Below are 25,338 nucleotides of genomic sequence, written 5' to 3' on the forward strand. Positions count from 1 at the left end.
GGAGACCTGGATTGAATTGCTGGGTCCTAGTCTTCAGTCTCTGGCTTTTGGCCAGGTCCAGTTTTCAGTCATTTGGGGAGTGAACTAGTGAAAGGGGAGTTCATTCTCTCCCTCCCTCCCTCCTTTCTCAATCCTCCCCCCACCCCCGCAATGATGTGCTACTCAAATAAATATTTATTTATTTATTTGGGATGCAGAGTTACAGAGAGAGATCTTCCATCGGCTGGTTCACCCCCCAGACAGCTGCAACAGCCAGAGCCTGGCCAATTAGGAGCCAAGAGCCAGGAGCTTCTTCCTGGTCTCCCACGTCATTGCAGAGGCCCAAGCACTTGGGCCATCTTCCACTGCTTTCCCAGGTACATTAGCAAGGAGGTGGATCACAAGTGGAGCAGCCAGGACTGTAACGGGTGCACATATGGGATACAGTGTCGCAGGCAGAGGCTTAACCTTCTACACCACAGTGCCAGCCCCAGATAAATTATTTTTCAAAAGCCTAGATTTTCAAGTGACAAAACTAGTAAAAATTAACACATTTTCATTATTTTACTTGAGTTCCCCAGTCTGTTACAAATGCTAAATACTGTGTAATTAAAATGAGTCATACTGGTATAGGCATAATAATAATATATGTTATTGCTTCAAAGATACAAGGCATTTTGAAATGTAGCTTTTCATTGTAATTTCCCTCTCTGTTGGCATTCTTCATTATTCTGTCCTAGATAGTTCTGTCATCCCTGATTGTTGTGAAACTCCATAATGATTAGAAATTTATCAAAACATAACCGTACTCTCAGAAACCATTGTTATGTAACACATGTTCCTCTTTTGCTCCTTGTGACTGAGGTATCTGATATGCAATAGCCTACAAATCCTGTTCTGTATATATTTTTTAAGAATTAAAGTTTTAGCTTTTCTCCACTGTGGAGAAGAGGAAGTAAATAATATTCTGACTTCTACGAAGTGTTGAATACACTTATATCCATTGTATGTGTTTTATATATATACGTTTTTTAAAGATATATTTATTTGAAAGGCAGAGATATAGAGAGAGAAGAGAGAGGGAGAGACAGAGAGTCTTCTGTCTGCTGGTTCATACCCCAAATAGCTGCAATGGCTGGGGCTGGGCCAAGCCAAAGCCAGGAGCCTTCTGGGTCTCCCATGTGGATGCAGGGACCCAAGGACTTGGGCCATCTTCCACTGCTTTCCCAGGTACATTAGCAGGAAATTGGTTTGGGAGTGGAGCATCTGGGACTTAAAACTGGCACTTATATGGGATGCTGACATTGCAGGCTGTGGCTTAACCTGCTATGCACAATGCCAGTCCTTGTTTTATATTTTAAAAATTAAATAATACTAATTAATAATACTAATTTTTCTAAATTTCAAAAATGTTTATTATGTATCTTTCATATGTTAAATATAAAACCATGTATGGGGCCAGCGCCGTGGCTCACTTGGCTGATCCTCTGCCTGTGGCACCAGCACCCCGGGTTCTAGTCCCGGCTGGGGCGCTGGGTACTAGTCCCGGTTGCTCCCCTTCCAGTCCAGCTCTCTGCTGTGGCTCGAGAAGGCAGTGGAGGATGGTCCAAGTGTTTGGGCCCCTATACCCATATAGGAGACCAGGAGGGGGCACCTGGCTACTGGCTTTGGATCGGCATAGCTCCGGTCGTGGTGGCCATTTGGGGGGTGAACCAACGGAAGGAAGACCTTTCTCTCTGTCTCTCTCTCTCTCACTATCTATAACTCTACCTGTCAAATAAATTTAAGAAAGAAAAAAAAATGTATAGGAAACAGCACTTATGCATTGCAGGTTAAGCCATTGCTGTGATGTTGGCATCCCATATGAGTGCCAATTTGAGTCCTGGCTGATCCCCTTCTGATCCAGGTTCCTGCTAATGCACCAGAGGAAACAGCAGAGAATGGCCCAATTCCTTGAGCTTCTATACCCATGTGGGAGACCTGGAGAAAGCTCCTGGCTCCTGGCTTTGGATCAGTCCAGCTCCGGCAGTTGTGGCTATCTGGGGAGTGAACCAGCACATGGAAGATCTCTATCTCTCACTCTTTCTGTAACTCTGCCTCTCGAGTAAATAAATAAATCTTTTACAAATATTTTATATAGAGAGATTGCTCTTAGCCTCTGCATAGTATTATGCTGCGAATATACCTATGGTTCATTCTTATATATTTAAAAATCAAATTGCTGGCACTGGCATTTAGCTCAGTGGTTAAGATAGTACCTGAGATGCCTGTGTCTCATACCATAGTTCCTGGTTTCACATCCTGGTTCCACTCCTGCTAATGTGTACTCTGGGAGGCGGTGGTGATAGGTCAAGTACTTCCATCTTTGCTACTCATCTGGGTGCTGTACACTGAGTTCTTCTTAGCCCCTGGCTTTGGTCTGACCCAATACTGGCTGTTGTGGATATTTGGGGAATGAACTAAGCAGAAGAAAGACTCTGTCTGTCTCCCTTTAAAATAAAAATAATAATGCCGGCGCCGCGGCTCACTAGGCTAATCCTCCGCCTTGCGGCGCCGGCACACCGGGTTCTAGTCCCGGTTGTGGCGCCGGATTCTGTCCCAGTTGCCCCTCTTCCAAGCCAGCTCTCTGCTGTGGCCCGGGAAGGCAGTGGAGGATGGCCCAGGTGCTTGGGCCGTGCACCCCATGGGAGACCAGGATAAGTACCTGGCTCCTGCCATTGGATCAGCGCGGTGCACCGGCCGCAGCGCACCGGCCGCGGCGGCCATTGGAGGGTGAACCAACGGCAAAGGAAGACCTTTCTCTCTGTGTCTCTCTCACTGTCCACTCTGCCTGTCAAAAAATAAAAATAAATAAATAAATAAAAATAATAACAATATTGCTATAGCCAAAAAATAATTTTCAAAGGCACGAGGGATACTAATGAATGGTTATGGAGTTGAGCACTTTGATAGTAGTGTGGTGTGAGCAACAGGCTCCTACATCAGAAATCCTCTTGGATATCATGTATTACGTGTCCAGATGTTTTCAGCTGATTTAAAGGGGGAAAACTCTTCAGAGGATTCCTCTTTGCTGTAGGAGAACAGACAGTTTAAAAAGTGATTGTAAATAAATCTTTAGTGGGGGGGGTGCACCGACACTCTGGCTTAACAGGTAAAGCCGCTACCTGCAGCCGGCATCCTCTATGGGTGCCCACTTCCAATCCAGCTCTCTGCTGTGGCCTGGGAAAGCAGTAGAAGATGGCCAAAGGCCTTCATGGAAAGCCTGCACCCTCATGGGAAACCTGGAAGAAGCTTCTGGCTCCTGACTTTAGATCAGCGCATCTCTGGCTGTTGCAACCATCTGGGGACTGAACCAGTGGATGGAAAGATGGAAGACCTCTCTTTTTCTCTTTCTCTCTGCCTCTGCCTCTCTGTAACTTGTCTTCAAATAAATAAATAAATCTTAAAAAAAATAAACAGTGATTGCAATGGAGCCAATGCTGTGGTGCAGCAGGGTAAGATGCTGCTTGCAGTGCCAGCATGCCATATGTGCTCCAGTTCAAGTCCTAGCTGTTCCACTTCCAATTCAGCTCCCTGCTAATGCACCTTGGAAAGCAGTGGAGGATGGCCCAAGTGCTTGGGCCCCTGCACCCACGTGGGAGACCAGAAGAGGCTCCTGGGCCCAGCCCTGGCCATTATGGCCATTTGGGGAGTAAACCAGCAGATAGAAGTGCACTCTCATACTCACTCTCCCTCCTTCCCTCTCTCTCTCTCTCTCTCTTTCTCTCTCTCTCTGAAACTATGCCTTTCAAGTAAATGTATCTTTTTAAAAATAAATGAGGGCCGGTGCTGTGGCATAGCGGGTAAAGCCATTACCTGCAGTGCCGATGTCCCATATGGGTGCCGGTTCAAGTCCCGACTGCTCCTCTTCTGATTCAGCTCTCTGCTATGGCCTGGGAAAGCAGTAGAAGTCCTTGGGCCCCTACACCCACGTGGGAGACCTGGAAGAAGCTCTTGGCTCCTGGCTTCGGATTGGCGCAGCTCCGGCTGTTGCAGCCAATTGGGGAGTGAACCAGCAGATGAAAGACCTCTCTCTCTACCTTTCTTTCTTTGTGTACTCTGACTTTCAAATAAATAAATAAATATTTAAAAAATAATTGATTTGGTAAGAAACACTCTGTGATTCAATATTAGTCAATCAAAAGATTTGCCTATGCCTTCTCCCAGTGTTTTACTTTTTATTTTATTTGAAAAAACAAAGCTGAGGAATTTTTTCTAACTTTCCCCTTAATATAGTTTTCTACCTTGATTTGGAAAATTTTCCTAATTATTATAATCTTTACATATCTGTGGTGTGGTTATTGAACTATTGATTACATAAGTGATTCCACAAGTCCACTTCAATGATTCCACAAGTCAACTTTTAACAACAAAGTGGGTAGGACAGGCTTTTGGGAGACCTGCATCTGAATTGGAGTGCCTGGTTCAAGTGTCGGCTCCCTTTCCTATCCAGCTTCCTCCTGATGCATACCCTGGGAGGCAGTAGGAGATTCCTCAAGTTCTTGGGTCCCCACCATTCATGTAGGACTCCCAGATTGAGTTCCTGGATGTTACTTTTGGGCCACTGTGGCCCTCGCTGTTTGGGGCATTCAGGGAATGAACCAGTAGATGGTCTGTCACTATCTAGCTTTCAAATAAAATGAAAATAATTTTTTTAAAATATCCGAGGTTTTCCTTGTTAGTAGTTCAGAGTGCTGCTGACAAATATATTTGAGGTATAAAAGAAATTGAGGGTAGAGACCAGTATTGTCAGCAGCACTGGCATCCCATGTGGTGGCCGGTTCAAGTCCCAGCCACTCCACTTCCAATCTTTTTCCATGCTAATGTGCCTGGGAAAGTGGCAGAAGATGGCTCAAGTGCTTGGGCTCCTGCATTCATGTGGGAAAACCGGATGAGGCTCTGGGCTGGGGAGTGAACCAGTGGATGGAAGATCTCTCTCTCCTAACTCTGCCTTTCAACTAAATAAAATAAGTCTTAAAAGCAAAGGTAGGGACCGGAGCTGTGGCATGGTGAATGAAGCCTCCACCTGTGTTGTTGGCATCCCATATGGGTGCTGGTTTGAGTCCCAGCTGCTCCACTACCAATCCAGCTCTCTTGTATGGCCTGGAAAAGCAGTAGAAGATAGCCCAAGTCCTTGGGCCCCTGCACCCACGTAGGAGACCTGGAAGAAGCTACAGGCTCCTGGCTTCTGATCGGCTCAGCTCTGACCTTTGCAGCCAGCTAACCAGCTGATGGAGGACCTCTCTCTCTCTCTGCCTCTCCTTTCTCTGTGTAACTCTTTCAAATAAAATAAATAAATTTAAAAAAAAAGACAAGGGTAAACAATGTTGCTAGAATATCTTCGTTCATATGTAAATTTTTTAGAATATGGGTAGTTTTTTTTTTATTGGTTGTGAGATTCACTAAATATGTCTGTGCATAGGCCTACCGAGTTAAACTACATCTGTTTGCATTACCACAACTTATAAGCTTTTGCTGTTAAATGTTCCTAGGGAAAGTATAGGAGTAAGCTTATACTTGTTTACCTTCTGCATCGCAGTGGTGTTAGAAAAGTAAAGATGAAGAAATTGCTATCTGTTGTTAGACAACATTTAGATTGGTATTAATATATCAATGTTAGGGTGGGTGTTTGGTGTAGCACTTAAGACATACTTGGGATGGCCACATCTAGTATCAGGGTGCCAGGGCCAGCTTCATTCTCGATTCTCACTTCCTACTAATGTACACCCTGGGAGGCAGCAGGTAGTTGGGTTACTGGGAGACCCAGATTGAGTTCCTAACTCCTGACTTCGGGCCAGTACAGCCTTGGCCATTGCAGGCATTTGGGAATCAACCAGTGAATGGGAAATTTCTCCCTCCCTCCCTCCCTTCTTCCCTCCTTCCCTCTCTCTCTTTTTCTCTGTCTTTCAGATATATATTTTAAAAATATATATCTGAGTAAAAGTTGTATCATGAAAGCCAATTGTTATAACTGACATTATTTAAGGTCTTATGCTGTATGATATTCTGTATAATATTATATAATGGAAAAGCTCAACATTATTAAACAAAAGCTAAAAATGTCATTCATCTAGGATTGTTCAGTAATTGTTGAACACATGAAATAACAAACATTTGATTATATTTTTTCCTGATAGGAAAAAAGTATATAGATTGACTTCTACTTGTATATGTGATTTGTGGTACACATTGACATGACAAAAATACTGCTTTATTTAATTTAGAGAAATAATACTAATTGTATTACAGTTACAAGTGGGGAATTGTAACATAGATGTTCATTCTTGGTATATCATTAAGCTCCTTTAAATTTCTTTTTTTTTTTTAATTTTTTTATTTATTTGACAGATAGATTTTGACAGTGAGAGAGAGACAGAGAAAGGTCTTCCTTCAGTTGGGTCACCCCCCAAATGGCCGCTACGGCCGGTGCACTGCGCCGATCCAAAGCCAGGAGCCAGGTGCTTCCTCCTGGTCTCCCATGTGGGTGCAGGCGCCCAAGGACTTGGGCCATCCTCCACTGCCTTCCTGAGCCACAGCAGAGAGCTGGACTGGAAGAGGAGCAACTGGGACTAGAACCCAGTGCCCATATGGGATGCTGGTGCCGCAGGTGGAGGACTAACCAAGTGAGCCATGGCGCCGGCCCCACTCCTTTAAATTTCTTCTGAAATCTGTTAATGTTCCTAGATGTTTCTGTTAACATTGACTACTTGAACAAAATTACAAATGGCATTTGTGTAAGTTTTGTCACTTTTAAATTCATTTCAGGGCATTTTAAGAAATTCATGGAAAAATGGTATTAAAAGATAAGTTTACTTCATTGCAAAAACATTTTGAAGTCTGTGCATAGGTTTTTCTTAATGTGAGTTTTACATGACCTTTGTGTAGACCCCTTGTACAGTCTGCCGACTCTTCAGGTGAACACATAGCATCTGCTATAAACTATGGGTTTGCTTTCAGAAATTAAGCTTAATAAACCAGATTTTATTTATAAACTAAATAAATGATCTTCATCTAAGATATTTTGAATTCCTCTCTTTCAGATGGGCCATCTTACTCTGGAAGACTATCAGATCTGGAGTGTGAAAAATGTTCTTGCCAATGAATTTTTAAATCTCCTTTTCCAGGTATGTTTAAGGTAAATGATAGATACACAGAGCAGAACTATCAGTAATTTTGTGTTTTTTTCTGTCATATAATAGCTAAAAGTATCATATCAAAGCTGCAAACCATAGATTATAAACAGATAAAACAACTACCTTATGCTGTACAGTACTTGAAACCTGGTAAGAAGAGCATAAGTGACTGCTGAAGCTCCCCAACATTGTGATATAGAAACTAGGAAAACAGAATGTAGAAGATTTTACTTGTCTTCATATAACTCATGATAGGGCAGCATGTAAGCATACAGAGGGTAATTTAAATTGCCAAAGCTGTAACTGTTGTTTTGCTTCATTGTAATCTTTAATGCCCTTCCTAATAAGTAAGGCAGTTATGAATAGAAAATGGGAAATAAGTAAGTAATTATAAGTTTCTCAAAGTATATTGTCTCTAGATGGATATTATCTTAGCTGTAAGGGTGTGTCTTAACATTTATTCTTTAGAAGATCTAAGAAAGATTAAGAAGGAAGAAGAGCTGCCAGGAGTTATCAGCTCATCAAGCTTGCCAGTTTATAAGTGTTTTTCTAGTTAGATTAATTACTTGCTCTGATTTTTAAAAATAATTTCTATTTTCTCATTTTATTTATCATGATCTTCCATTTTAAATGAAGAATAATTTGTCCACAACACAGCTGTGTTAGAATAAATAGAAATTGGTCTCTTCCTAACATCTAATCTGATAAGCTTTATACCACCCATTCTTGTCCATTGGTTGCTTTACTTTTTTTTTTTTTAAAGATTTATTTATTTATTTGAAAGAGTTACACAGAGAGAGGAGAGGCAGAGAGAGAGAGAGGGAGGGAGGGAGAAAAAGAGAGAGGTCTTCCATCGCCGGTTCACTCCCCAATTGCCTCAATGGCCAGAGCTGTGCCAATCCGAAGCCAGGAGCCAGGAGCCAGGAGCTTCTTCCAGGTCTCCCACATGGGTGCAGGAGCCCAAGGACTTGGGCCATCCTCTACTGCTTTCCCAGGCCACAGCAGAGAGCTGGATCAGAAGTAGAGCACCCAGGTCTCAAACCGGTGCCCACATGGGATGCCGGCGGTTCAGGCCAGGGCGTTAACCAACTGCACCACAGCACTGGCCCCCATTGGTTGCTTTACTGTCAGTGACAGTTTTCAGCAGGGATTCAAGTTAGTGGCTTTGAAATATGTATGAAGGTAATATAGATCTTCATATAAACACAACTGACTTGCTTGGTAACAAGAAAATTGGTTAGTTCTTTTTCTACCATTTAAAATAATATCTGTGTTATTGGGTTTTGTAGGCTATTTTACTTCTGCTATTTTTGAAACTGCTTTGTTAAATACACAGTATGTAAGCATTTTGATCACTTAAGTTTGTGTCTGAGTTTTGTCACTGTCACAAACACTGGCATTTTGAGTTTTGGTGTTTCCCTTCCTATCTTCTCATTCTTATGGATGTGGAAAGGTGTTATTTTTCTGAAACTCTGACTTATAAACAAACATGTACTTGGGATGTGCTTATGTGAACATGTGTTTCCAAGATTTTATTATGAAAAAGGTTTTTCCAGTTTAAAGCCGCACACCCACCCCCTAAATCTATTAGTACATTTTACTATACTTGCTTTATCATATATTCTAATGTGTTTTCAAATATACATTCAATTAAAATAAGAGTCTAAAGACAGTTCTGCTGAGTTGTTTTATGTTCTGTCTTAAACTTACTAGAGTTAGCTGGTAAATTCAGTGATATTGCGTGTTGAATTATGCTCCTACAATATTTGCAAAGATCTCACTGAATGTTTGGAGTATTCTCTGATAACCTTCCAGGTGGTCCCCACTCTTGCCCCAAGGAAAGCTCCCAGGAGAATTTTCTCCTCAGGACCAAATGGGTTAACTGACCTGATAAAGATGCCCTAAGGGAAGCCCCTCTACTCTGCTAGCAAATCTGGGGAGGAATTTGCTAATTTTCACTCAACAAACCCTTCAGCTAAGACTCCCATCCTTTGTTCTGGCAGCAAGGGGATGCTGGGTAAGCAGATTCCCTTAAAAAAATAGGAGTCTAAACAAAGATAGGCGAGCTCAGCCCTCTGCTCTCTGCTGAGCCACCCAGCCTGGCCTGCCCAGGTGTATTCTCTTCATTCAACCATGTAACCTCCCTTTCCCCCAATCTGAATGAGCACTCTCTCCCTTATCCCTTCCATTCTGATGGATGCTGTATCCCCATTAAAACCTTATCACCGGGGCCAAGTGCTGGCATCCCATATGGATGTCTATTTGAGACCCAACTGCTCCACTTCCAATCCAGCTCTCTGCTATGACCTGGGAAAGCAGTACAAGATGGCCCAAGTCCTTGGGCCCCTGCACCTGTGTCAGAGGCCTGGAAGAAGCTCCTGGCTCCTGGCTTCGGATTGGTGCAGCTCTGGCCATTGCAGCCAATTGGAGAGTGAATTGGAGGATGAAAGACCTCTCTCTCCCTCTCCCTCTCCCTCTCCCTCTCCCTCTCCCTCTCCCTCTCCCTCTCCCTCTCCCTCTCCCTCTCCCTCTCCCTCTCCGCCTCTCCGCCTCTCCGCCTCTCCGCCTCTCCGCCTCTCCGCCTCTCCGCCTCTCCGCCTCTCTTCTCTCCATGTAACTCTGAATTTCAAATAAATAAATAAATCTTAAAAAAAAAAAAAAACCTTATCACTTCACACACATAAAAAAACTAGCAAATACAGGTGACAATAAAACTATCCTGAAAACTGTCCCAAAGTACCATCTCAAGCATGGAAACATCATCAGAGTCTTCTCTCTTGTGCATTTGTCAAAAAATATCAAATGTTAAGGAAAGAAGTAGAGAGAATAATGCCACACCTCCCCCAAGATATTCAGATCCTGACCCCCAGAACCAGTGAGTGTGTCTTCTTGCATAACAAAAAGAACTTTGCATCCATATCGGGTTAAGAACTCAAGAGACAGAAAAGTTAGCCTGGGGCTGAGTGTGATCTCTGGCTCAGTGAAAGTGGAGAACCTTTCCCAACCATCATCAGAGGAGAAGGAGAAAAGGGAAGAGGAGAGAGTGTTGGAAGAATTAACTCAAAGGTGCGTCTTTGCTAACCCTGAAGATAGAAGAGGAAGCAGGGTGCTGGATTAGAAGTGAAACAGTGTGCCGGCGCCGCGGCTCACTAGGCTAATCCTCCACCTAGCGGCGCCGGGGCGCCGGATTCTGTCCCGGTTGCCCCTCTTCCAGGCCAGCTCTCTGCTCTCTGCTGTGGCTCGGGAGTGCAGTGGAGGATGGCCCAAGTGCTTGGGCCCTGCACCCGCATGGGAGACCAGGAGAAGCACCTGGCTCCTGGCTTCAGATCAGCGCGATGCGCCGGCCGCAGCGCACCGGCCGTGGCGGCCATTGGAGGGTGAACCAACGGCAAAAGGAAGACCTTTCTCTCTGTCTCTCTCTCTCTCACTGTCCTCTCTGCCTGTCAAAAAAAAAAAAAAAAAGTGAAACAGTGGAACTCAAACTGGCACCCATATGGGACGCCAGCATTGCAGGCAGCAACTTAGCCCACAGTGTACCATAGTGCCACTCCTTGAGGTTCACTTTTGATTCCAGCTTCCTGCTGATGCACACCCTTGGAGGTAATAAGTGATGACTCAAATACTTGGTCCCCTACCACCTGTGTGGTAGAGCTGGGTTCCATGAGCTCCTGGCTTTGGTCTGGTCCAGTTTCAGTTGTGAGAATTTGGGGAATAAGCCAGCAGATGGAAGATACCTATCTCCCTTTCTCTCTGCCTTTCAAATAAAAAAAAAAAAATGCTTTTCTAAACCACACAAATACCTGAAGTTAAATTTTTGCCTAGGTGAATCATCAGTAATTCATCAATTGTGGTGCAGTGAGTTAAGCCATCACTTGGATGCTTTGAGTCCCAACCTGGGGAAATTAAGCCTCAGCCTGTGACGCCAGCATCCCACTCAGGTTAGAGTCCTGGCTGCTCCACTTCTGATACAGCTCCCTGCTAATATGCCTGGGAAAGCAGAAGATGGCCCTTGTGCTTGGGCCTCTGCCATCCACGTGGGAGATCCACATCTTGAAGTTCCTAGATCCTGGCCTTGGGCCTGGCGCACCCCTGGCCGATGCAGCCATTTGGGACACAAAACAGAGATTTGAAGACCTCTCTCTCTCTCTCTCTTGCTCACTCATCTCTGGCTCTCTATCACTCTTCCTTTCAAATAAATAAGTAAAAATGTTTTTAATGGAACTCATCACAAGAATGTGAAATATTATGCAGTCTAAACGTTGGCAGTAGTCAATAAAGTTTGATTTATGATTTTGTTCCCTAGGTTTGTCACATAGTTCTTGGTTTAAGACCAGCTACTCCAGAAGAAGAAGGACAAATTATTAGGTAAATTTTGTGCTTTCAATATGTGTTTTTCATTAAATAGTTGTAATTTCTAACAACCTGAATTATATTTATAACTAAACAGTAGCATGTCCCATTTTAAAGTAATCCTAGTGAAACGTTAAAAATACCTTCCTAGCCAAGGAACAGGATTAATTTGGAATTACACAGAATACCAAGTTTAATTTCTGAAATAAAAATATTTTATAAGAATAGGAAGCCATTTATCTTGGTATAAAAGTCACTCATGTTTATTGTAAAAACAATAAAAATAGAAAATAGAGCTAAGCAAAAAAAGTTCATAATTTCTGTATTTGCAGATAATTGCTATGGACCAGTTTTATATTCATACACCCACTTATAATTATGCCCACAGGGTGTTTTGTAAAACTTTCCCATAAATAGGAATATTCTGAACTATCATTTGATTTCCTGCTTCTGCTTTCACTTCAGGTCATATAATGTGATATTTTGATCAGTAAAAAGCCTTTAAGTAATTGACTGGTAACCCTAATCATCTTCTGTTTTCCCTATTTTTCTTTAAGCATATTGGAACAATTTTGTAATAGTCTAAAATGCTTTTGCTTATGGATTTACTTAGGATAAATTACTCTCAGTGAAAATCTTGGTAATATAAAAATGCCTATCCAAGGTATAGCTGTTTAATTTTTAGTACCTTGAGTATTTTTCATTGCCTTGTGGTGTTACCATTGTACTACGCATTTGTGTGAATAAACTCTCATATGTATGTTCCTTGTCATTTAATTTCTTCTTAAAAGTATTGCACATAAAATTCTTCAGTAGTTTCTTTGGGTTGGGACTTCTAGGTAGAAGGCAGTTTTCTGAAATACAGTTGGTTGGCATACCTGAGAACAGGATTATGTATTCACCAATGCCAATTAAGGTTTAGGTTAGTTGAAAGGTAGGTGGGTAGGGAGTTAGCACAGTTATTAAGCTGCTTCCCCTCTTAGTGCCTGGGTTCAAGTCCATGCTCCACTTCCTATTCCAATTTCCTGCCAATGGGCACCCTCCAAAGCAGCAGGTGATGGCTCAAGTAATTTAGTTCCTACTGCTCACATATGAGACCTGAAATGAGTTCTGGGCTCCTAGCTCCACGCAGGTCCAGCTGGTTACAGGCGTTCGGAGAGTAAATCAGCAGGTAGAAGATGTCTGTCTCTGACTCTCTGCCTTTTAAATAAGTGAAAATAAGTAAATGATTTTTAAAGGACTTGGATTAGTTGATGTATATTATCCAAGTTTTGAAGTGGTTATTTCTTAAAGAAGATTAAGCAGACTTTCTTTGTTAAAATATTACTATCATTAAAAACTATAGTGTCATGTAGCCTTTTTAATTTTCATATTCAGAAGATAGCCTCTTCATAGTTTTAATGTGTTCTTGACAATGTTGTCTTGGTTTTCTCTAATTTTTGTGTTATGTAAAATAACATTTTAAAATATGTTGATAAAGGAGATACTATAAGAAAACACTTAAAGTCTTTTACATTCTTACAGTGACTTTTTTCCTTATAACAAATATAATTCCACGATGTAATAAGATATTCTGAAGTTACTATAACTTAGCATAGAGAGAATGAATGCTATTTAGTCAGTACTTACATTTCTTGGCTTATTTTCCAGCTCTTCATTGCATCCTTATTTCAAAAAAGTAATGCTGACAAAATCTTCTGTTTTTATAGAAGTTTATTCTTTGTAAAGTTCTTCCACTTGCATCATTTCATCTAGTCCTCAGAATAGCTGCTTGAATTTAGTGTCATCCATTTTTTAAAAGAACTGAGATTCAGAAAAATTAAGATATTTGCCTGAAACGGCATGGAAATGACAAAAATAATTCTGGGATCTTTTTTATTAAAAACACCAACTATACCTTGCTTTTTGTAATCTTTTATTTTTTAATATATATGAATTTAAAGTCATTGGTTATAATCTGTTTGTTTCATTTTTGAGGTTTTTGTTTTTTAAGTTTTCTTTTGTTTTACCTCTATGTTTTACTTAAAAAAATCTGCTTGGCTGGTTGATGCATATGCTGTCAGGTGAAATAGTTGTTTCTAACTTCAAAGTCACTACACTGTTTTGGAGAACAAGTATCATGATTTCTGGAGTGACTGAAGAGCTCAGCAAATCCTGTCTGCCCAAAACAACTATAAAACTGGACAATAAAAACCATTTCAAGACTCTGAAAAAAAAGGCCAGTTGGGTATAGTAAATTGAGAAGCATTTATTCAAGAAAAACCAGTAACCTTTTTTTAAAAAAAATTATTTATTTATTTGAAAGGCAGAGTCACAGAGAAAGAGAGGGAGAGATAAGAGAGAGATCTTCCATCTGCCACAATGTGCCCAAATGGCCACAATGGCCAGCGTTGGGCCCATCTGAAGCCAGCAGCCAGGAGCTTCTTCTGGTTTTCCCATGTGGGTGCAGGAGCCCAAGCACTTGGGCCATCCTCTGCTGCTTTCCCAGACACATTAGTGGGGAGCTGGGTTGGAAGTGGAGCAGCCAAAACTCAGAACAGTGCCCATATGGGATGTCGGCACTACAGATGCAGCTTTACCCACTGCACCACAGCATTGGCCCCCAACTACCAGCCCTTGATAAGTACACTGAAGTATATGGCAGTTTATCCCTGGGGTTGTTTTGTTCCCACCTGTCCAGCAAAGTTCTACCAGCGCAGGCCAGAAGGATTCACTTGATTTTGACTGGAGCAGGGATAGAGGCCTGCACAAGGTTATTGGAAAAAGTAAGGTCATGATGGCAAATGATGAGGAAAGGCTTGAGAGCAGCAGCATGAGTTGAGATACTAGTTACGGGAAGCAACAAGCAGATCAGTCAGGTGTCTATCAGGGATGAAGGGGACGAGTAATGATCTGTAGCGCTGCTTTGCATGTACAAAACTCAGGAAGTACTGAAGTTGGCCTTAGCTATCTGTTCTTCACTGAAATGTGAAGGCTTTCAGAAAGCAAAAGTCTGGAAAGATTTATAGCTCCTTGAACTTGGAGTGTATTCCTAAAACTATCCACAGATCAGCCCTCATGAAAGGTTAGAAGTGTTACTGGCTCTAGGTGTTTGTGCACAACCTTGGCAGTCATTGGCTGATCAGTAAATTATACTCATGTTCAAGAAACCTAGGTTTAAAAATAAAAATAAAAATATATTAAAACAAAAAAATAGGTAAGTATTTGGCATGATGGTTAAGATGTCAGTTGGGATGCCCACATCGAAGTGCCTGGATTCCGGTCCCAGCTCTGCTCCTGATTCCAGCTTCCTGCTAATATGCACCCTTGGAAGCGGCAGATATTGGCTTATGTAGTTGAGTCCATGCAGCTCATGTGGAAAATCTGATTGAGTTCCAGTCACTTGGCTTTGGCTTGGTTCAGCCCCGTCTGTTGCAGGCTTTCAGGGAGAGAACTGGTGGTTAGAAAATGCCTTCCCATCTATCTCTGCCTCTCTTCCTTTCAAATAAATAAAAATGAAAAAAAAAAAAAGAAAAGAAAAAAGAAACCAAGAAACTGAGCAGCCTCCTACTGCAAGATACCATGCTTGGAGAGAGATACACTGTACAGAATTAGTCCAGGAAGTTAACAACAACAAAAACAAAAACACAGGAGTATTAGAATCCAGAGTTGCTGAAGTATATCATAAACTCAAATGTGTCCAATTTTATGCAAGAAAATATTATGATTCATGGAATGAACCTGAAATTCTGACCCATATACAGAGAAAAAACCAAAACCAGTTAATAGGGAAACTATCTCTGAGGTAGACCCAAATGTTGGACTTACCGTACAAAGACTTCAGTGCATCTTAAAAAGGGTACCAAATAATCTCCAATGATTTCTAAACTACCTAAGTACAAAAAAATCAGAGGGGAGGGCGGCAGCATTGTGACCTAGCGGATTAAGCCACCACCTGCAACACCAACATCCCCACCAGAGTGCTGGTTCGAGTTCTTACCACTCTGCTTCCAATTCATCCCCTTGCTAATGTGCCTGGGAGAGCAGTGGAAGATGACCTAAGTACTTGGGCCCCTGCCACCCATGTGGGAGACCAAGATGGAGTCCTGGGTGTCTGGGTTTGACCTGATCCAGCCCCAACCATTCTGTCCATTTAAGAAGTGAACCAATGAATGGAAGCGCTCTTTTTCTATCACGTTCTCGCTATCCCTCTGCCTTTCAAATAAATAAGTACATCCTTTTTTAAAAGTAAAAAAAAATTTCACTTGGTGGCCAATGCCATGACATGGTAGGTTAAGCCTCCACCTCAGGCCCTGGCATCCCATATGGGCATTGGTTCAAGACCCAGATGCTCCATTTCCAGTCCAGTTCTCTGCTAATGACCTGGGAAAGCAGTGGAAGATGGCCCAAATACTTGGGCCCCTACATCCACGTGGGAGACCAGTAAGAAGCGTTCTTGGCTTTGGACCTGTCCAGCTCTGGCCATTGCAGCCATCTGGGGAGTGTGAACCAGCAAATGGAAGATATCTCTCTTTCTCTCTCCCTCTCTCTCTCTCTCTCTCTCTCTGTGTCTCTCTGTCTCTCTCTGTCTCTCTCTGCAACTCTGCCTGTCAAATAAACAAAAAGATCTTTTTGTTTTCATTTGACAGGCAGAGTTAGAGAGAGAGAGAGAGAGGTCTTCCTTCCATTGGTTCACCCCCCAAATGGCCGCCACGGCCAGTGCGCTGTGCCAAACCGAAGCCAGGAGCTAGGAGCCAGGTGCTTCCTCATGGTCTCCCATGCGAGTGCAGGACCCAAGCACTTGGGCCATCCTCCACTGCCTTCCCAGGTCACAGCAGAAAGCTGGACTGGAAGAGGGGCAACTGGGACAGAATCCGGCGCCCAGACCAGGACTAGAACCCAGAGTGCTGACGCCGTAGACGGAGGATTAGCCTAGTGAGCCGCGGCACCAGCCAACAAATGAATCTTTTAAAAAAATTCACTTAAAGTGGCTGGAAGCAGACTTAAACTGACTGAATTATCTAGCAAAACAATATATATCACATAATGATGAGAAAAAGAAATAGAGGAATATAGTAACAAATTAGGAGATTTGAAATAAACAGAAAGCAACTAAAATGATAGTCATAAATCCATGTAAGTAATTAACTTAGATATAAATGGATTATACTCTCATTCAATGACAGCCCTCAAAGACAATTGACTCAAGCAATTGAGTTCCAGCCACCCATGTGGGAGACTTGTATTATGTTCTAGGATATCAGTTCCCAGCTTTGGCTCCTGCCTCTCAAACAAATAAATATGTAAATGAATTTAAAGGCCAAAATTGTAGGCTAGATTCTTTAAAAAAAAAAAACAACAGAATTTATTTGATTATGTGAAAATTATGTGATTATATGAAAATCAGAGAGAGATCTTCCATCTGCTGGTTCACTCCCCAGATGGGCACAGCAGCTAGGGCCGGACCAAGCCAATGCCAGGAGCCAGGAGCATCATCTAGTTCTCCCACGTATTTAGCAGAGGCCCAAGCATTTGGGCCACCTTCCACTGCTTTTCCCAGGCCATTAGCAAGGACTGGATTCCAAGTGGAGCGGCCGAGGTTCGAACCATTGCCCATGTGGGATGCCAGCATCACAAGTGGTGGCTTTACCCGCTATGCCACAATGCTAATCCCAAGCCTAAACAATTTTGAAGAATAGAAAGAATAGAAAACTTAAGGCTTACACTTCTCTGGTTTCAAAATTTGCCATAAGCTTACATTTTAATCAAGTACTGATATAAGGGCATATGGAACAATCAAACTTAAGTGACAGTTCAGAAGGGAATCCTTGTGTTATTAGTTGATTTATTTTCTACTAAGATACCAAGAAAATTGAATAAAGTATATCCTTTTCAAAAAATATTGCAGTGATAATTGGATATCTACATGCAAACAGATCCATTTAGACCATTACCCACATTATGCTCAAAAATGTACCCCAAATGGGCCAGCGCCGTGGCTCAATAGGCTAGTCCTCCACCTGCGGTGCCGGCACACCGGGTTCTAGTCCCGGTTGGGCGCCGGATTCTGTCCCGGTTGCTCCTCTTCCAGTCCAGCTCTCTGCTGTGGCCTGGGAGCGCAGTGGATGATGGCCCAAGTGCTTGGGCCCTGCACCCAATGGGAGACCAGGAGGAAGCACCTGGCTCCTGCCTTCAGATCGGCGCAGCGCACCAGCCACAGCACGCGGCCGTGGCGGCCATTTGGGGGGTGAACCAACGGAAAAAGGAAGACCTTTCTATCTCTTACTGTCTAACTCTGCCTGTCAAAAAAAAAAAAAGAAAAAGAAAATATTTGCAAATCATGTATTAAAGGACTTATTTCAAGGAATTTATAAAAAAGCTTAACATACTTAGAAACTAAAAATCTAACTTAAAATAAGCAAAACAACTGAATAGACATCTCATTCAGCATATCTGAATGAGTAATAAGAGTGTGAAAAGAGGCCCAGCGGCCGGCACCGCGGCTCAATAGGCTAATCCTCCGCCTTGCGGCGCCGGCACACCAGGTTCTAGTCCCGGTTGGCGTTGGATTCTGTCCTGGTTGCCCCTCTTCCAGGCCAGCTCTCTGCTGTGACCTGGGAAGGCAGTGGAGGATAGCCCAAGTGCTTGGGCCCTGCACCCGCATGGGAGACCAGGAGAAGCACCTGGCTCCTAGCTTCATATCAGTGTGGCAGCGGCCATTGGAGAGTGAACCAACGGCAAAGGAAGACCTTTCTCTCTGTCTCTCTCTCACTGTCCACTCTGCCTGTCAAAAAAAAAAAAAAAAAAAAAAAAAAAAGGCCCAGCTGCATCTCCAGGGAAGGCAAATTAAAAGCACAGAGAAATGACTCAGTGAAAATTGTGTAGTAGGTAACTATAAGAGCACATCTCAAATGAAACTGAGAAGCACAGCACATTTTTGTTGGAACTCTTGAAGAGAAAGCTTTACAGCAACCAAGCAAATGCTAATTTAAAAAAAAATTAAGCTCAGTGTGACATTTATAGTTGTTCTTGCCTAGCTCAGTGGTAGTCTGGAAGATGGAGCCCAGATCGCCAGTCTGAGCCCTGGTCCCTTGTTTCCACATGTTCATAAAGAGTTTGTGTGCTAACCAGTCTGGGGCTGTCCTAAGATCTGTCACAAAGTGATTGTCTCTGCTATACTTAACTCAGGCTAGAAAAGCAGATACATTCCTCAAAAATACTATAAGGCAAATGAACAACCTGTAGCTTCTTAGTACAAAAGATAATGTATAGAGGCATAAAAAGAGTTCTGGAAGTCTGGGAGGGAAAGCTAAGAGATTTCCTTGGGAAATTAGCACTCGGAAGCACACTTGTATACTAAGAGATTTAGTGTCTTGCACATGCCTAGAGCAAGATACACACTCAGAAAAGACCTGACAAGACCCTAAAGCTTTTACTTCTGGCTAATGGCTAGACTAAGGACATGCAGAAAGGAGAGGTTGAGGCAGCCTGGACAAGCATTGAAGGGATGCCCCAGCACAGAGCCATTCTGCAGACAGTCTTGATTTCTATCACCTGTGCAGTTTTACCCTTCTTGAAAATCTCTGTCAAAATACTAGCTGAACAAATTAAATGAAAGAGACTTAACAAACCACATATAAGAGAGAATATTATACTTTACAAAGAAATGAATTAGGAAAGACACTCATGTGCCTGAAGAGGGGAGTCTGTTTTCCAGAGTTAACCTTATCTCTCCTGTGTTGCTAATAGAAATGTCAAATGGTGCAGACACTCCAGGAAAGAGTTTGATAGTTACTCAACACAGAATTTCCACATCGAGCCAGCACTGTGGTCTAGCAGATAAAGCTGCCACCTTCAGTGCCAGCATCCCATATGGGTGCTGGTTCGAGTCCTAGCTGTTTGACTTCCAATCCAGCTCTCTGCTCTGGCCTGGGAGAGGAGTGGATGATGGTCCAAGTCCTTGGGCCCCTGCACCCTAATGGGAGATCCAGAAGAAGCTACTGGCTCCTGGCTTCAGATAAAGGCCCAGCTCCTGCCATTTTGGCCATTTGGGGAGTGAACCAGCAGATGAAGACCTCTCTCTCTCTCTCTCTCTCTCTCTCTCTGCCTCTGCCTCTGCCTCTGCCTCTGCCTTTCTGATAAAAAGTAAAAATATTAAAAAAAAAAAAAAAGAAGAAGAATTACCACATCAACCATCAATTCCACTTCTAGGTACATAACCGAAAGATTTCAAAACAGGTAAATACTTGTATGCAGTGTTCATAGCACCACTTATTCACAATAGCCAAAATTGGAAACAGTCTGCATGATCATCAGTGGGTGAATGAATAAATAAGCCATGGTGCACACAGGCCATGGAATATTTATCCAGAGGAAGGAATGAAGGAACAGCCATTTGATTAGTGGTTAAAATGCTAATTAGGATATGGTCCACATCCCACATAGGAAGCCTGGATTTGACTTCTGATGCTGGCTGCCAATTCCAGCTTTCTCCTGATATGAACTCTGAGAGGCAGCAGTGACAGCTCAAGTAATTGGGTTCCTGCCATCTATTCGAGAGACCTAGATTGAATCCCTGGCTTCTGTCTGTAGCCCCTTAGCCATTGGAAGCATCTGAGGAGTAAGTTAGTGGATAGGAGCTCGTGCTCTCTCTCTCTTTCTCTGTGTCTCTCTGCCTCTTAAATAAATAAATAGCTCTTTTAAAATATTGTCTACTACTGGCCCTGCAAATACTAAATTTTTATTTCTAACAATTATTTTTTAAAAAATGAACAAAGTACCAATATATGCTACAACCTAGATAAAACTCACAAGCATGCTAAGTAAAAGAAACCAGATATAAAAGGTTCTGTGTTGGGGCCAGCATTGTGGTGTAGCAGTTTAAACTGCCAAATGGAATGTCAACATCCCATATTGGAGTGCTGGTTTGAGTCCTGACCACTCCACTTCTGATCTAGCTGCCTACTTATGTACCTGGGAAGCAGCAGATGGTAGCCCAAGTGCTTGGGACCCTTCCACTCATGTGGCAGAGTGGAGTCCCTGGCTCCTGGCTTTGGCCTGGCCTAGCCCTGAATGTTGGCAGCTGTTTGGGGAGTAAACCCTCTGTCTCTCCCTCTCTGTCACTCTGCCTTTCAGATAACAAATAAATAAATGTCACATGTACATTATTACATTTTGGGGGGGGGGATTATTGATGATTTTAACTTTTTTATGATTTTTTATTTATTTGAAAGGCAGAATTACAGCAGAGGCAAGGGAGGGACAGAGAGATCTTGCATCCACTGGTTTACTCCCCAACCAGCCACATTGGCCCAGGACTGAGTCATGCTTAAACCAGGATCCAGGAGTCTCCTTTGGGTTTTCCATGTGGGTACAGAAGCCCAAGCACTTGGGCCATCTTCTGCGGCTTACCCGGGTGCGTTAACAGGGAGCTAGATCAGAAGTGGAACACCCAGGACTCAAACCAGAACCCATGTGGGATGCCAGCATCACAGGCAGCAGCTCTATCCACTATGCCACAATGCAGCTTCACATTATTAAATTTATTTGCAGTGTCCAGAATAGGTATACCATGAAGGTAGGTAGGAGTCATGGGCTGGGGGAAATGTGTAATTTGGAATAATTATTTAATAGATGGTTTTGATTGAGATGTATGAAAATGTTTGAGGGCCGGTGCCGTGGCTCAATAGGCTAATCCTCCGCCTGCGGCACTGGCATCCTGGGTTCTGGTCCCAGTTGGGGCACCAGGTACTAGTCCCAGTTGCTCCTCTTCCAGTCCAGCTCTCTACTGTGGCCCAGGAGCGCAGTGGAGGATGGCCCAAGTACTTGGGTCCCTGCACCCGCATGGGAGACCAGGAGGAAGCACCCGGCTCCTGGCTTTGGATCAGCGCCAGGAGAAGCACCTAGCTCCTGGCTTTGGATCAGCGTGATGCGCCGGCCGCAGCATGCCGGCAGCAGCGGCTATTGGAGGGTGATCCAACGGCAAAAGGAAGGCCTTTCTCTCTGTCTCTCTCTCTCTCACACTATCCACTCTGCCTGTCAAAAAAAAAAAAAAAAAAATCACAGTTGGACAGTACTTCACACTTACTAAAATGGTAATAGGACAGACTGACAGTATAATTGTGGCAAGATTGTGTTGTAGGGACCAGGACTGTGGCACAGTAGGTTAATCCTCTGCCTGCAGCACCAACATCTCATATGAGCACTGGTTCTAGTCCCGGCTGCTCCACTTCCAATCCAGCTCTCTGCCACAGCCTGGGAAAACAGTAGATGATCCAAGTGCTTGTGTCCCTGCATGGAAGAAGCTCCCGGCTCCTGGCTTTGGATCAGCTCAGGTCCACCCGTTGTGGCCATTTAGGGAGTGAACCAGCAGATGGAAGACCTTTCTGTATTTTCCTCTCACTGTCTGTTACTCTACCTCTCAAATAAATAAATAAAATCTTTTTAAAAAGAAATAAAAAGACTGTTGTAAAAAGCACTCATACATCACTATATGAATTTTAAATTGTGCAGCCACTTCAGGCATTAGTTTACCAGTTGTAAATGTTCATTAGCCTGTTGTCTGGACAAACAAAATGTGGTACATATGTAGAGTGGGACATTGGCCAGTGATAAAGCACAAACTACTGATAGATGCTACAACATAAGTGTCCCCCACAAACATGCAAAATAAAAAAGGCCGATGTAAAACACCATGCTTCATATCATTCCATGGATCTGAATAGTTTAGAAAACGCAAATCAGTGAGAAGAAATAGATGAGTTGTTTCTGAAGGTTGAGGGTGGTAACAGGGACGGACTAAAAATGGGTACAGCAGATCTCTCTGCGGTAACTGATGTATTCTAAATGATCTAAAACTGGATTATGGTGACGGTTGACATCGGTAAGATGCTTGATAGTAATCTTGAAATTGGCTTATCAATATGGCAATCTCCTGAGTATATCGACATGTTTCATGTTTTATTCCTTTGTAAAACTTCTAATGTTATTTGTAGATGTTGTCATGTGTTTTGTACAACATCATTTGATGCATGGATTTTTATTTATTTATTTTGTGTGTGTGTGTATACAGAGGATGGTTAGAACGAGAGAGCAGGTACGGTCTGCAGCCAGGACACAATTGGTTTATCATCTCTATGCAGTGGTGGCAGCAGTGGAAAGAATATGTCAAATACGTGAGTTCCATTCCTGTTTATCTATTATTTCATACGATTTTGATCCCCATCAGGCTTTGTGCAAGTAGTAGCCAATAATAAAATAGTGCAGTATAGATACAGATTTGAAGGGAAAGGAAGGGAATTTGTATATTGTACTTGCCATGGACTAGGCTCTGTGCTTACACTTCCGTGTAAGATTCTTCCCTTGCAACAGCACTGTGACAAAGGTCATATTGGGCATGGAGGTGCCTGTATATGTCATACCCCTCACATCTCATTTAATTCTGTCAGCATCCCTGTGAGGAAGGTGATATTACACCTGTTTTTCCTGTGAGGGACCTGTTACTGAGAGAAACAGTATCCTGAATATTTCGTTTCATGTGGAAGATCTAGGGTCACAGCTAAGGACTGGCTTTAAAGCCTGTGTTCTCTCAAAGCAGTTTACCTTTTCCATCAAAAAGTTGGAGGCCCTTGCATAAGAAGTGTCAGTCTCCTATACAAGAAAACTAGTATTAGAACTAATGTGAGAACTCAGAATTTCTAATAGACAGTTTGCCATTGTTCCAAAGAAAGAATTGAAAAAATTCCCTTTCTTAAATATTATGGAGTCTTATTTAAAATGTGGAATTTTCTTTGCAGAATTAGAAAACTGAAAGTAATGCCAGGAATCGAGTGTTTCCTTCTTGAGAGTCACTGCACAGTTGACTTGTTGATGAGCTTGTTGTCATTTGCCAACAAATTTTGAGTGCCAAAAATCTAATAATTTGATTCATATTTTTTTCTGTATTCTTTTCTATCACTTCGTATCAGAATGTTGATATTAGATGTTTTACTTTATCACCATGCTTCCTTGTTACTTTTCTCTTTTGCAGAGTTTAATAGTGTGTTTTCACTTGTAAAAATACAGTAATTGGGAAGCATGGAGTTTAGTTTTTCTGAAGGAATAAAAGTAGATAAACAACTTCAAGGAACCTGTAGGTAAATAATGATGCTGAGTATAGGTAGAAGAGGAGAACATTGGTGGTAAAAACATCAGTCTTTATTTTGAAAGACTTTTTGCTCTTTAAATTCTTAGTTTGGCCTTAGAATGAGTGGTTATTAATCTATGACTGAGAACAGATTCAAAGCATAATGTAGTTTTGTTAAATGTTTTACTTTTTGTTTTATGTAGGAGTGTGATTAAGTCTTATAATTAACAACATATTCCTTGTAAACAGACAATATAAGACCATGCCTATGTTATTCTTGCTTGCTGTGATACTTTTTTGCATTAAAAGAATTAGGGGAGGGGCCTGCACTAGGCAAGTGGGTTAACCCCCTGGCCTGAAGCGCCAGCATCCTATATAGGCACCAGTTTGAGATCTGGGTGCTCCACTTCTAATCCAGCTCCCTGCTGTGGCCTGGGATAGCAGTAGAGGATGGCCCAAGTGCTTGGACCCCTGCACCCATGTGGGAGACCCGGAAGAAGCTCCTGGCTCCTAGCTCCCAGCTTTGGATCTGTGCAGCTCCAGCCGTTGTGACCAATTGGAAAGTGAACCATCGGATGAAAGACCTTTCTCTCTCTGTGTCTGTCTCTGTCTGTGTCTGTCTCTGTGTCTGTGTCTGTCTCTGTCTCTCTCTCTCTCTCTCTCTCTGTGCCTCTCTCTGTGTAACTCTGACTTTCAAATAAATAAGTAAATCTTTAAAAAAAAAAAAGGGAGAATAATAATGGAGATGTAGACAGGCAGGCATTTACATGTTCCTCTCCCCATTGTATGTTCTTATACAGTGTGTGTGTCTAACAAATGCTGACTCTAAAATCTACTTTAATATAAAGGTTAATTGTTACAAAACCTCAGAAGAGCATCTGTTCCTATGGAGGGGAAGGTGGCAGAGAACTGTGGCAACTTGTTTAATAAAATGGCGGGTGGGTAGGGTAGGAATGTAAATAGAATAACAGCAGTCTTTTCTGAAGATGTGTATTAATTAGGAAAGCATTCAGGGCCGGCGCTGTGGCACAGTGGGTTAAAGCCCTGGCCTGAAGCGCCAGCATCCCATCTGGGCACCGGTTCCAGTCCCGGCTGCTCCACTTCCAATCCAGCTCTCTGCTGTGGCCTGGGAAAGCAGTATAAGATAGCCCAAGTCCTTGGGCCCCTGTACCCATGTGCAAGACCTGGAGGAAGCTCCTGGCTCCTGGTTTTGGATTGGTGCAGCTCTGACCGTTGCAGCCATCTGGGAAGTGGGCTAGCGGATGGAAGACCTCTCTCTTTGTCTCTACCTCTCTCTATAACTCTGTCTTTCAAATAAATAAAATTAATATTTTAAAAATAATTAGGAAAGCATTCTTTACTAAATAAAGTATAAGAGAGACAAAGGGAGGGAGGTTGGGAAGAAAGAAGAGAGGGAAAGAGCTCGCATCTGCTGGTTCACTCCAAATGCCTGCAACAGGTAAGGCTGGGCCAGTCTGAAGCCAGGAGCCAAGAGCTCAATCCAGGTCTCCCACAGGGGTAACAGCAACCCAATTATTTTGCACCTGTTGCTCCCAAGATCTGTACAACTGGGAAGCTGGAACTATGGGGCTGGAGCCAGACTCCAACCCAGGCACTCTGATATGGGAATATGGATATCCCAATTGGAATCTTAATGTCTGCTCCACAAATAATATTTTTTAAAAGTGAAAATCTGGTCTTATTTTTTTAATTGATAACTGTAAGTATTGCCAC

The 25,338-nt window shown here is 42.7% G+C and overlaps 1 protein-coding gene across 6 annotated transcripts in view; it reads left to right on the plus strand.

The window, feature by feature from the left end:
- Positions 1-25,338, plus strand: part of USP32 (ubiquitin specific peptidase 32) — a 214,867-nt gene that overhangs the window by 126,946 nt on the left and 62,583 nt on the right. For all 6 annotated transcript variants that reach the window (XM_051824715.2, XM_070061011.1, XM_070061012.1 and 3 more), the window contains 3 exons: positions 7,059-7,142; positions 11,455-11,516; positions 22,552-22,654. In XM_051824715.2, coding sequence (XP_051680675.1) covers positions 7,059-7,142; positions 11,455-11,516; positions 22,552-22,654 — 249 coding nt within the window. The remainder of the gene's footprint in view (positions 1-7,058; positions 7,143-11,454; positions 11,517-22,551; positions 22,655-25,338) is intronic.

The sequence above is a fragment of the Oryctolagus cuniculus genome, chromosome 17, assembly GCF_964237555.1.
Source record: "Oryctolagus cuniculus chromosome 17, mOryCun1.1, whole genome shotgun sequence".
NCBI classification, from domain to species: Eukaryota; Metazoa; Chordata; class Mammalia; order Lagomorpha; family Leporidae; genus Oryctolagus; species Oryctolagus cuniculus.